The 13,371-nt window shown below is 37.4% G+C and overlaps 3 protein-coding genes across 6 annotated transcripts in view; 2 read left to right on the plus strand and 1 right to left on the minus strand.

The window, feature by feature from the left end:
- Window positions 1-934: 934 nt before the first annotated feature.
- On the plus strand, window positions 935-5,454 carry LOC107714744 (zinc finger protein 791-like). The gene is made up of 2 exons (XM_016520705.1): window positions 935-996; window positions 2,165-5,454. Exon 2 carries the CDS (start codon window positions 2,221-2,223, stop codon window positions 5,110-5,112), a length of 2,892 nt encoding a protein of 963 aa, XP_016376191.1. The 5' UTR covers window positions 935-996; window positions 2,165-2,220; the 3' UTR covers window positions 5,113-5,454.
- Window positions 5,455-5,599: 145 nt separating this feature from the next.
- On the minus strand, window positions 5,600-7,700 carry LOC107714673 (trypsin-3-like). Its single transcript, XM_016520601.1, has 5 exons — window positions 7,634-7,700; window positions 7,336-7,495; window positions 6,159-6,412; window positions 5,914-6,050; window positions 5,600-5,832 (listed from the first exon to the last, which is right to left on the minus strand). Exons 1-5 carry the CDS (start codon window positions 7,671-7,673, stop codon window positions 5,683-5,685), a joined length of 741 nt encoding a protein of 246 aa, XP_016376087.1. The 5' UTR covers window positions 7,674-7,700; the 3' UTR covers window positions 5,600-5,682.
- Window positions 7,701-10,802: 3,102 nt separating this feature from the next.
- Window positions 10,803-13,371, plus strand: part of LOC107714745 (myb-related transcription factor, partner of profilin) — a 4,239-nt gene continuing 1,670 nt past the window's right edge. Inside the window, exons 1-3 of one of the 4 annotated variants that reach the window (XM_016520708.1) lie at window positions 10,803-11,097; window positions 11,209-11,931; window positions 12,939-13,364. In XM_016520708.1, the coding sequence (XP_016376194.1) occupies window positions 11,625-11,931; window positions 12,939-13,364 (733 nt within the window). In that variant the 5' untranslated portion in view covers window positions 10,803-11,097; window positions 11,209-11,624. Of the gene's footprint in view, window positions 11,932-12,938; window positions 13,365-13,371 lie in introns of all 4 variants that reach the window. The other 3 variants (XM_016520707.1, XM_016520706.1, XM_016520709.1) reach the window with 3 other exon arrangements.

The raw sequence follows: 13,371 nt of genomic DNA on the forward strand, positions 1-13,371 counted from the left end.
GTTTTATTTAGAAATTCATATTTAATTTTAAACCATTTCTGCAGGTGTAATTTGTTTACCATGTGTGTCAAAACACTTCGTTTTATGAAACATTTTAATGTGTTTTTTTTTTACTGTTAATAAAAACGAATAAAATTCATACTGATACCCATCCTTTATATGCAATTGATGGTATGACATCATATGTTGCGCGTTAAATGCAGTCAAACTAAAATGATTTAATATTTATTTATTTGCATACTGGGTGATTGTCTCTATTCAGCCACACGTCCAGAATGAGATGTCTAGAGGCTTTTATCGGAAACGGAAAAGGAAACTCCCATTTGTTAGGTATATGCGTCCTGAACAATGTTGCCAAGTCCGCGGTTTTACCGCGGAATTGGGCTACTTTAACACTGTTGCCGTTGGTTGAAGCGACTCCAGTAACATGATATTTATCCCATGGAATGCGAATTTTAGCAGGGGAACCCAGCCAAAAAAACGTGTATTTTAACCCCCGGAACGCGATTTTTAACTGGGGACCCCCTCGAAACGCGATTGGGCTAGTTTTGGGTATGACATCATATGTTGCGCGTTAAATGCAGTCAAACTAAAATGATTTAATATTTATTTATTTGCATACTGGGTGATTGTCTCTATTCAGCCACACGTCCAGAATGAGATGTCTAGAGGCTTTTATCGGAAACGGAAAAGGAAACTCCCATTTGTTAGGTATATGCGTCCTGAACAATGTTGCCAAGTCCGCGGTTTTACCGCGGAATTGGGCTACTTTAACACTGTTGCCGTTGGTTGAAGCGACTCCAGTAACATGATATTTATCCCATGGAATGCGAATTTTAGCAGGGGAACCCCGCCAAAAAACGTGAATTTTACCCCCAGGAATGCGATTTTTAACTGGGGACCCCTTCGAAACGCGATTGGGTGGGTTTTCTTGTGAAAACCTGGCAACCCTGCTGAAGCGTAGTTCATTGGTGCTGAAAAGAAAGAGCATGAAAGGTTGGTGCAAACTGCCTTGCTTTGTTTTCCTTTTCTCATGTGCTTTTTACAAGATAAAGGCAGAATCTAATTTTGAGCAGTCGAGCAAACAATGGGCAATTTTGCATAAGTGGTGCTCTAAAAAAATAAGTTTTGAGGATTTGAAATGATTCGATAGGTCCAGCGTCAGGTAACGTTGGCGGTGAATTAACACAGACACATTAATCCTGTTATGTTTAAATACGCTAATTTCGCTTTACAGAATAAACCCATTCTTAAAGGACAGGTTGTGCTGTGTTGGTAGATGCAGGGCTGACTGTAACAGAGCATGCATGAAGCATTACAGAATCGTGCATTGTTAATGGCAGGAATGGCCTATGACTGCAAACGCCTGCAGAGCGCCATCACGCCGCTATCTACTGCGGCACGGGAAAAAATGTTTTACCCGAGTTGTGCGTTTGCAGTCTGAATTGAACATCACGAAATAAAACGATTAGAAAAGAACTTAACAAAATACAAAGACAACGAATAGTGCACACGTCTACATTTTGTTTTCTTTGCTGTAGTTATATTAACTAACGAATGACTGTTATGAGCCTCTTAAATAAAAGCACGAATCATTGGCAGAAGGCCAATCAAAGAAACATGTGAAACATAAACGCATTAATAATAATAATTATTATTATAATGCAGTATTCACCTACTCATTCAAATTCTTTTTTTTTTTTAGTTTTTTAAAATAGGTTTTATATTACGCCTAGTAAATGTTTTGGAAGTCAGACTATTGAGCCAATACCCTGCATGAAATTTTTACATTTGAGTAGCCTATTACTGACAATATGGAAATAATATTTTATACTGCTTTTATGGAAATAATATTTTGCTATCAAAATCAAAAACCATAATACAGCAATACTATTTCATGCCAGTACAAATTCTTGTATATATATATATATATGGCGTGTGTGTGTGTGTATATATATATATATATATATCATGAATGATAATATTTAAAAAAAAAAAAAAAACATGTTTTGTATGTTTATCTTTATGTTAATAAATTAATATGTCCACCTGTTATATGGATAGCAAGTGAAGCAGCTGCTAAAGTTCTAATGCTACTTAGTATTAGATGCAATACATCTTATAATAGGTTGTCTTATCTTTGATTCTTTTTCCTTCTGTTTAGTTTCAGCTTGAGTGGGGTGGCGGGGAACTCGGGCACTGGCAGACGATTCGCACATCATGCTTGAAGGAGAGGCCAAGAAGAATGAAACCAACTCTGATGTGGCTGACACCCAGGAACAATCAATGAAGAGAGGAATGGGGGAATTAATTTCGAAAGGTCTGGCGTTAAACTCCCAAAACAGAAGTGTGGTAGAACCATCACCTGTTGCCACTAATGTCCTACCTGACTCCTTGCCCTGCAATGCTGAGGAAAAAGAGAGAGAAAAAGGCTCCTGTGAAGTAAATGTAGATACATTTTCACAGCAATTTAACTCTGATTTTACCCCTGTCAACGAGGCTGGTATGGATACACAGAAATATTCGGAAGACCGTGAGACAAATTCTGATTGTCTTTCCAGCACCACAGATAATGAACCAAAATCACTGCTGCTTAATGAAGAATTAAATGAACCACAAACTGACACTCAAAAGTCTGTTACAACAGATGAAATCTCAAGTAGTCAGTCCGAAAGGAATGAAGCCCATTGTTCGACTGTCCAAACATCTGAGGAAGCTGTCTGTGAGACGTCCTGCTCTAATAAAAGTGATAACCAATGCGAAGAATATTCTGACAAAAAAATCCACGAGGACACTGCAGATGTTAATGTTTCGGACACTGAAAATCAAGGAGCCTCGCCTTCTGACTCATTAAACGAAAAAGATGTAACATTGGACGATGCCTTTGAAGAGGCAAATTCAGAGCACAGTAACCAGATGCTTTCAAACGAAGCCAATGCTGAGGCAAGCAGTGTGGAGAACACAGAAAGTAAACATGGATATCCTTCCTTTTCCCGCGGAAGGCCACGCAAAGAAAAAAGGGTTATCAAATGTGAATATTGTGGGCGAACTTTCAATCATGCCTCAGCGTATATTATTCATCTGCGTGTTCACACAGGTGAGAAGCCCTTCACCTGCCAGGATTGTGGCAAAGCCTTCGCTCAACTCTCCAACCTTCGATCCCACAGCAAAGTTCATAAATCCAAAAGTAGGAATAGGAAACATGCACATAGATTCCAAGATAGAGCCACGCCTGAGAAAATTGTGGATGAGAAAGAAGTAAGCATGACCGATAAACTGGAAAGTGACTGCCATAGTAATCAAATCACCCCTAAAAGGAGAAGGCGAGGAAGAGGGAAAGGGAAAGGGAAACCCCAAACATGTCAGATCTGTGGCAAAGTCTTTTGCTACAAGTCTGTCCTCAAAATCCATCTTCGTATTCACAGTGGAGAAAAACCATACTCTTGTAAGGTATGCGGCAAATCATTTACTCAAGCGTGCACGGCACGTGTCCATGAGAGAGTGCATTGGTCTATTAGGCCTTACTTTTGTTCAAAATGTGGTAAGGGGTTTTCTCAGATCGGCCCATTAAAAGTACACACTTGTGAGGGTAAAAGTAACCCTCATGCTACTTTGAAAGATATGGAATTGGATGGTGTTATCAGCTTCAGGTGTCACCTTTGCAAAAGTTGCTTTGGCACCAGAGATGAGTATGAATTACATTTGCAAGGACACACTGATACCCAGCGTTATAGCTGTGACCGCTGCAAGCAGACGTTTAGTCTTATTTCAGAGCTACATACGCACAACAAGCATTGCGTTTCCATCCGGCTCGCAAAAACAAAGTCTTCTTACAGTTCACCTCACAGATTACAACGCAAAAACTCCTTGAAGAGAAGAACTCCTCAAAAAATGCGGAGTGCAAGTCCAGTTAAATCTCCTCCAAAAGATTTTTCCTTCCCGAGGAAGCTCAAAAAATGCTCGTCTTTACTTGCTTGCCCTCTTCAGGTCATGGCCACCACTGTTTATGACTCTCAGAATAACCTCTATTCAGTCAGTCAGCCCATCAAATCCAGCTATTTTGTATCTCAACTGAACAGTACGCGCCACAAAGCAGATCCGAGAAAGTACTTCTGCCCACAATGTGGACGAATATTCCAGCATGTAGGAAGGCTGAGAGCCCATATGCTCACTCATTCACGGGGTCAAAGCTTCACGTGTATTGATTGCAACAGGATGTTTAAAAACTGGAACAAATTTTGGATTCATCAGCGGCTGCATAGACAGAAAAGAGGGCGGTTTTTTTGCCCCAAGTGTGGACAGGGGTTTCGATTTGTGGGACTGTACAATAAACATCTGCAGAAGCATCCAGAACTTAATGCTCACGCTTGTCCCTTCTGTCCTCACACGTTCTCAAATGCACAAAAGTTGAGGAACCACCAGCAAGAGTGGCACCGCTCAACTATGCCCTTTATTTGTGATATTTGCGGAAAAGGTTTCGCAAGCACTGTTATTCTTAAGCGACACGGAGTTGTTCACTGCACAAATGATCCGATGGAGACGCATTACACCATTGACCAGCAGTCCGCTGTGCATCCTTACGAATGCGGTACATGCAGTGCCAGTTTTGAGAACTTGGACTTGCTTTTTCACCATCAGCTCCGCCATAAGGCTGTAGAAAAAGGATCAATAGCAATGAGAGGCCAGCTACTTAGGACAGAGGAACATCAATCTCACCATCTCCAGCATCAAAGCTATGATTACAGCCTTTGTGATAATCAGAGGCAAGAGAAGCTACTCTCATTCCCCCGTTCAAATGGAGGAGAAATGTCTCATCGGTTGTCACACTTTGGTCCCTCAACCTTACATCCATCACAAAAGCCAAAACCAAACACTGAAGCTCCAAGCACCACCAAAACGAATTCTCAGACTAATGAGGGGCACATGGTTAAAAAACACACTAAGGCCAGTTTTTCAGCAATTGAAGAATTAAATGGTTCAAGCCAGTCACCGTCCATATTGAAGACCGAAGACACAACTGGTGACTTCATTTGTACTGAATGTAATGCTTGTTTTTCCAACCTTATAGAACTGCATGGACATTACTTGGAACATGCCAGAGGAGAAATATAAATATTCTGTAAACGTTTTCTTTTTTTTTTCAGTGAGTGTGTGATGAACATTTGCATGGGAATCACATACTTCTGAAACTTGTGAAAATGTTTGATGTATATTTGTTTTTCATGTGATATCAACATTACTGATGTGCTGATACCCAATTAAAAAAAAAAATCTTCAAATATATGGACTAGAAATTCCCTGTAATGGACAGTATTGTTTTATTTAGCAATCCTATTGTTGAGTTAGATATATGTTAGTGTTGGTGCTGTAATTGACTTTTATCTGAAGACGTTGCTGTTAACAGATTAAACATTTTGACATTGCTCAAAATCAAGTCTTCTGTGTTAAGAGAACCCCCCCCCCAAAGAGGTTTCATATTTCACCTCATACAACTTGTATAATGGTTTGGACTTTAAAACTAAATTAATAGTAAAACATATCTCATAAAACTTGTATCTATATTAAGAATGATAAATAATACAATCGAACATCTTTAATGTTTGTTTGTCAGATGTTTATTTTATGTTTGCCAAATGATATTGCAACATGCCATGATTATGGGTTCAAAAAATCTGTGGGAGCTTAGTTGGAGTTGATGGTGGTGTTGATCCAGGAGACGTAGTTGCAGACCTTGGTATAGACACCAGGTTGGTTCCTCTGGGCACAGCCGTAACCCCAGGACACAATACCCTGCAACCGGTTGCTGCACACCACTGGGCCACCAGAGTCACCCTGCAAGCCACAAGTGTTTCATAGAAGTCAAATTAAAATCTATTAGCATGACATTACCGCTGTAACTAGCAGTGATCTTACCTGGCAGGAGTCCTTGCCACCCTCCATGAAGCCAGCGCAGAACATGTTGGAGGTGATCTGACCAGGGTAGGCATTTCTGCAGGTAGTGTCACTCAGGATAGGAGCCCACAGGCACATCAGACGGCTGGGGTAGTTGCCTAAGGAAGCATCAAGTGCTCACAATAGGTGAGTTTGAAGGTGTTCACTGTGTTATTCTAAGGTGACCTGATGATTTATGTACAAAGTGTTATGCATGAAGTACGCACTTCCAGTGGCGCTCATGTTTCCCCATCCAGAGATCAGGCATTCGCTACCAGCTGAAGCACAGCTTGAAGGCAGAGAGACGGTCTGAACGTAACCGTTCAGACTGGCGGTGCTGGCCAGCTTGATCAGCATGATGTCATTGTCCAGAGTGTTGCTGTTGTAACTGGGGTGTCTGATGATCTTTTGCGAGCTGATGAACTGCTCGGTGCCCTCAGAGACGTCAATGTTGTGCTCACCCAGACGCACCTGGATAGAGCTGAGAACAGAGACGAGTAAGTGATTATTGGTTCATACAGAAAACAACAAACTTTAAACTCCTTAACAAATTTCTGCATTTTGTTTGTATTGGACTTAAGAAAATGTGCACTTTGTTGGCTGAAATTGTGATTGCTAATGGTTCATAAGTTATGTGCCTCTTGTAGAATTTATTTTTGAAAGGTAATTTCTAGATACATATAGTAGAATCATGACTACAGTAAAGCTACTGAAGATTTCTAACCCAATAGCCACGCTACTGTTCAAACTTTTGCAGTCAGTAAGATGTTTTAATGTTTTTGATTTGCTAATGCTGAATTTTTAGCAGCGGTTACTGCAGTCTTTAGTGTCACAAGATTCTCAGAACTCATTTTAAGATGCTGATTTGGTGCTCAAGAAATATTGTTATTATTACCAATTTTGAAAACAGTTGTGCTGCCTAATATTTTTGTGGAAACCTTTTTTTCCAGGATTCTTTGATGAATAGTACGTTCAAAAGAACAGCATTTGTTTAAAACAGAATATTCAGCGTCTTTACTGTCCTTTTTATAAATGTAAGGCATCCTTGTTAAAGTATTAATTTATTTATAAAAAATCTTACTGACCTCAAACTTTTAAACGTAGTGTAAACTTGCCATTACATTTTTCTTTTTTAATTAATGGCTCTCAGAGAAATTTAAATGGTTAAAAAAGAAGCACACAACAATTTATAACACATAAAATGTTAAAAGTAACATAGAAAATACTAATATTCCTTCATTATATAGTAAAAATAATTCTTAATTCAAATCTAAAGAACTTTGTGCAACTCAATTCAAAACCTTATAGTTACTGAGATCTAATGATTTTGAAAACTTCCCCATGTGACAACTAGTTCCAGTCTCCCCAATACTATGCACATGCAAAAATACATATTTCACTTACGACTTGTAACAGTGAGCAGCAGACACAACCCAGTTGTTGGTGATCAGAGAGCCACCGCAAAAGTGGTAACCACTGTTCAGGGAAACCTGGTATGGAACACCATTCTTAGTACACTCGAATCCGCCGACGATCTTGTCATCCTCATCCAGAGGAGCAGCATCTGGGAAAATATATCGTTTTAGTGTCACATTTTTATTTTACAAAAAATAATTGAACAGAACACTTGGAATTATATATTTTTTTTACTTAAGAGATCTGTATTAATAATTCTCTAAATCTCCCCTGCCCCATTACTTACAAGCCACAGCGAACAGAGCCAGAAGAATGAGAGCCTTCATGTTGAAGCTGCTGAGTGATGTGTTCTGAAGGTTTTAAGACCCTCTTTTTATACTCCGTCTACTCCACAGCTTGAAATAATGTTCAAGGGCATACACGCATTCATTATATAAGCAAGCAGTGTGTGACTCCAGCATGTGCTTTATCATAATGTACAGATTCTCTTAGGATGTTATTTCAAATCATTTTATGTAAGAAACTATATTCACAAATCATTAATTAATGGATGTTTCTTATTATTTTTCTAAGATGTTTTTTGCAGCAATTATTTAAAAAGGGGACATTTTGGTTACATATCTGTCATGAGAAGTAAATATTGATATGTGCTCCTTAAAGAAAAATGTTTAGGTACTAAGGAAGTATAAACAAAAACAAATGTTTTAATGTTATATATTTATTTATTTTTATCATGACAAGCTCTTGAATTTTGAAGATAAGCCACTTAATTGTAATCAGATTTAAGTCTTGACTAATGTTGCATATAGCCTATATTTGTGTTAAAATCGGTGCTTATGTTAAATTAGTTTAAAAAATGTTATGATAAAAAGTTAGTTAAATTAATTACATTGTATAATGTGATTGTCAGCACAGTCTGTGGAGTTTCACTTTAAAGAGCTCTTTTATTATTTTTAAACAAAGTGATCAAATCCAGGAATTGGAAAATGAGCACATTAGGGATGACTGAGTGGGAAAACATATTGTATTTTGTATTTGTCAAAAATGCCAATTTATTTCAGACTGTAGAAACCATTTTAAGTTGTAACATTAGTCCAGTTCATTGAAAGTGGGCACTGATGAATAACTCTTTGTGACTGTATTATTTTCCATTAGTAAATAAGCTGTAAAATCTTGGCTGACGGTAACCTTGTTTTCTGAAATGTTACAAAATTCTTACGAACCTGTGACTTTAAATAAACATGACATGGGAAAATATTCAACTGAATCAACATGTGGCAGCTAAACCGTTCAAGGTGTCTCTGGAGACGCTATCTTCTATCAAACAATTTAGAAATGTTTAATCAGACATTTCACACAGGCACGGTGAATAACACTGCTGCACAGTTGCGAGCAGCAGCTTCTCCATTTGTACAGTCATGGCCAAAAGTTTTGGCAGTGACATAAGTTTTGTGTTTTGCAAAGTTTGCTGCTTCAGTATTTGTAGATTATTTTCCACATGTTTCTATGGTATACTGAAAAACAATGATAAGCATATCATAAGTTTTAAAGGCTTTTATTGGCAAAAAATATAATGAGTCAATAGAAACACAAAATTTATATCTCTGCCAAAACTTTTGGCCATGACTGTAAGCTAATAACTAAAAGTCCCTGGTTAGGCTTTTAAAAAACCATAAGAAAACTAGGTTTAACGTGTTTTGTTTTAACCTTTTGAGGCATGGTGTCAGCTACGGTGGACAGATCTTTAAAACTCATTTTTAAACATTCAGGCTATATTGTTACAATTACAATCCGAATTACCTTTCACACATTTTCATAATTATATATGACTGTCCTCTTTATATTTCTATTTATCTACTTTTGAATTTTCATGATATGTACATATATTTATGTAAATATTAATATCATATATCATTAATATCATAATGTAAATAGATTAATATCAATTTAAATAAATAAATGTACATGTATGTGTGATGTATATACATAAATTCAACATGGTTAAGGAAAGTGAAGTACCATGTACCTCTAGAATATCTACCACCTTGTGTTCTAGGACATACAGACTGGTAAGGACACTTTTATTAAGATATTGTTAATTATTTATACTAGGCATCGCATTATGTTAGGCATGTCACTTTTAAAATTCATAATTTGAAAATTATGTCCACCAAGTGAATAATGAAACATTTTTACCTAAAAAGGAGGTGGACAGAAACAAAACTTTACAAAAAAGTTACTTGTGGTTGGCACCGTGTGGTTGAATCTGTGTGTTTTTTTGCTCCATTGGTAATTCCAAGAAATCACAAATAAATAATTAGCTCTTGTGGGAGCATACAGGTGGCAAACGAAGGCTATACAAGGATTAAAAAAAAAAGCTGAATCTTAGTTTTTTTCTGTGATAAATACTTTATTGTCTGCCTTTATTATATTTGAGAAAAATTAATTCTAGATTTAGTTCCGCATTATATACATCAGTATCACTTTGTTAAGGAAAGCAGGCTAGTTGCCACATGCATCTGGACATTGTCACAAGGGATATATCTCAGTTTTGAATCAAAAGTCCAGTTGCATAAATAGGTATATAAGGGAGGATGATTTTAAGCAAAGGGATCCTTCACACTCCGGTGAGAGCAATTAATAAAAGTAGTCCAAGCCATTGCATGTTTTTTGTTCAATAATGTGATCTCGGAGCAGCTATATTATTTTAATCAAGCGCATCATATATTTTTCCTACTTTTTCTCATTTAGACAGCATAGACTGTTACTTTTATTTCCACTTATTATTTATTCTTATTACTACTACTTATTTTTATGCATTGACAACTGTGGAGAATAAATAGAAATAATCACATAAATGTGCAAGCACCAAATTCTCTAGAACAGTGGTTCCCAACCCTGGTCCTAGAGGCACCCCAACACTGCACATTTTGTATGTATCCTTTCTCTGACACACCAGTTTCAGATCTTGGAGTCTCTACTTATGAGCTGATGACCTGAATCAGGTGTGTTTGATTAAGGAGACATGCAAAACGTGCAGTGTTGGGGTGTCTCCAGGACCAGGGTTGTGAATCACTGCTCTAGAAGACTTATGTGGTAACATCTGGAATAGCTACTAAACTAAATCTAGGTTAGCACCAAGCTGACTTTTTGTTTCACCTGCATTTGAAAACACAGTGTTTAATATAAAACTATTATTAAGTGTTTTATGTTTTGAAAAGTTAAGGCAAACTTGTAGGCCTAATGCATTTCACAGCACTTTTTGAATTGTACATACCAACTCCTTTTATTTCGGTTTTTATTTTTAATTATTTAATTTTTTTTTTGTGCAAGATGACAAAAGACTGACGTGTTTAAATATACTATCGTCGTTTACATTTATAAAATATCACTTTCAGGGTTTCAGAAATAGCCACACGGCAAATATCTTTGTGTGATGTCATATTCCTGCGACGATTTGGATTCTGTGTACATTTAGGATTTTACGAGGTTAGCTTTGCATCTATGCACTTATATCATTTTAGTATTGTGTTTAAAACTTTCTATCCATTTATCACAGTACGACGGTGTGAGTGCGGATTATTCTTTCCAAAACTAGATCTTTCTCGTAATGCGGGCACGTCGCATGCATGACTTTACACGAACAGCAGTATTTGCTTGAGAAGAGCTAGTGGCGGCTAACGTAATTTATGCGGAATGCGCATCCATTGCGGATGTGGTGCAGAATATATGCGCATTGCTGCGACACAGGTAATTTTGGCCTTTATATTTAAAATATTCCCTTAATTAAACAATTAGTTAAATGTGAATTCAACTATATTATCCATGCATTCTTTGTTTTATTTCTCACCCTCTCCTCAGTAGCCTCGGATTTTTACTTGTCATTGCCAGATTTAATGTCAATTAGGAGAGCTCTAAGATGTCTGCATGTAATGAATGATACAAATACATAATATCAAACATAACAAAATATCAGAAGAACATCTCCGAGTTTTGCTTTTGGACTGAAGCCACAGGTTTTGGTTTTCTTGGTCTAACGTTAGTAAGATACAGTCAACAAAAACATCGCAATAATTGCGTAGAATCAGTGTAAATGAACACAGCCCCTTTCTAAAATGACACGTTAACCTATTACTGTCCCGTAGCAAATATCTATTTTCTGTGACTGTGTATTACTGAGCCCATTATTAAGGCTATTCTTGTTAGACATCACAATGAAGCAATGAACGCCTTGCCATGGAACAGCATGGTGGCTCTTCACCCTCCTTGTGAATGGCATGCTGTCCACCAGTCACATTGGTGTGTCTGTAAACCACAACATATCCATGACTGAATACTACGAGGAGGGGGGGTTGCTGTATGAGCACTCACCTCCCATGCACATCAAAGTGGAGTCTCCAGAGGGGCCCTTTGGATGCGGGGTTTCAGAGGACGGTTTCCCCAGGGAAGATGAAGACTCAGAGGGGAGTTGTGACCACGAGAATGGTGGGTTGCCAAGCAGCCTGCCTTTTAACGTTGTAGTTGTGCATCCTAACATAGTCGCACCTGGAATGTCTTCGGATGAACTCATCCCAATCGAACAAAGTAAGTGTTAGATGGTAGGAAGTCTTTAATAATATGTGATTTTACTTTACTGCTGATATTACAGTAATAATTTTTATTTTTCCCTTGTTACTAAGGTTTTACAGTTATAGAAATTAAGTACAAGTAAAACATTAAAAATCATGGACACTCACTTAAGATGAAGACTTGGTAGTAGCATAAAGTTTTTCTCAATTTGTCTCAGTAACATCCTAATATTAGACAACTTCTACTTGCAAAAATCATGGATGACTGCAAATAGGATGTTTATGGGTCAATGAAATGTCTAGGTAGGTAGTATGATGATTGTTATAGTCTGTCTAATACATTGTAATTGTCAAGATCAGTCAAGTGTTTTTCTTCTTATTTTAATAATCTTGATATTTTTGGTATAAAAAATATATGATATGAAAATATGAAATTGCATCATAAAATACTTTTTGAAAATGATGTGTACACCTAAGGTGTATAGAATTTTGATTTTTTTTTTTTAAGCCTTTTTCAATCATTTATTAAAAAAAAAAATTTTAATGACCTTTTCTAAAAACCTTGCGCTTGCATTTTGAACAAGACATTTAAATAATAAATTAGTAATGTTTTTTTTTTACCACCATTAATAGAAATTTTATAATAACTTTATATTTGCATTTTTAAGTAGAATTTTAAATATTTATTTTTTTTATTTTTTTTCCCTCCAAAAATTAAACCACCATGAATACAGAAATGACATTTACTACAAACTTGGTGTTTTTAACTAATTTAAAATTATTTATCCTTTTTATCATCCCAGATATTTTTATCTGCCATTGACGCTTGAAAATTGTCTGTAGTAACACACTTCTGCTTGATGCTGCATTCATGCTGCTAGATGTCAGTATTAGTCCAAAAGACCATTAGTGCCATATTAACCAGTGCAACAAAAGCCAAAAAAATTTATTTGGTGTGCCTTCATTTAATAGAAATACAAAACCTTGTTTTGTGTTAAATGAAAATTTGCCTTTTATTTAAAGACAGGGGTGTGTCTTCAGCATTAACCGCAGGTGGTGTTGGAAAAAGGAAGAGCCGCTTTAGCGGGGCAGAGCTGGAGGTGTTGGTATCAGAGGTGACCCGTTGTGAGGGAGAGCTGTTCGGTCCAGCAGGGAGGCTCCGGCGCCGAGAAAGAGAGCGCATTTGGGCTGGGATTCTTGAGCGTGTCAATGCTGTGTCTAGAGTACCTCGGACTCTAAGAGAAGTGAAGAAACGCTGGGATGACCTGAAAAGACGTAACGGTGGTAGACTGGCCGACGCAAGGCACCGCACTTGCTACCTGCCATCAAGCAGAGGGGCTGCAATTTTGGGAAGGCCGACCCAGGTCAGTCCCAGGCTCCAGCAATCTCGTCAAAAGCAGAGCACCAGAGGAAACGCCAGTTTCACATGTTTGTCAGACACTGATCCAGGTAACTT

This window comes from Sinocyclocheilus rhinocerous, unplaced genomic scaffold (assembly GCF_001515625.1).
Source record: "Sinocyclocheilus rhinocerous isolate Xijiao unplaced genomic scaffold, SAMN03320098_v1.1 scaffold2194, whole genome shotgun sequence".
NCBI classification, from domain to species: domain Eukaryota; kingdom Metazoa; phylum Chordata; class Actinopteri; order Cypriniformes; family Cyprinidae; genus Sinocyclocheilus; species Sinocyclocheilus rhinocerous.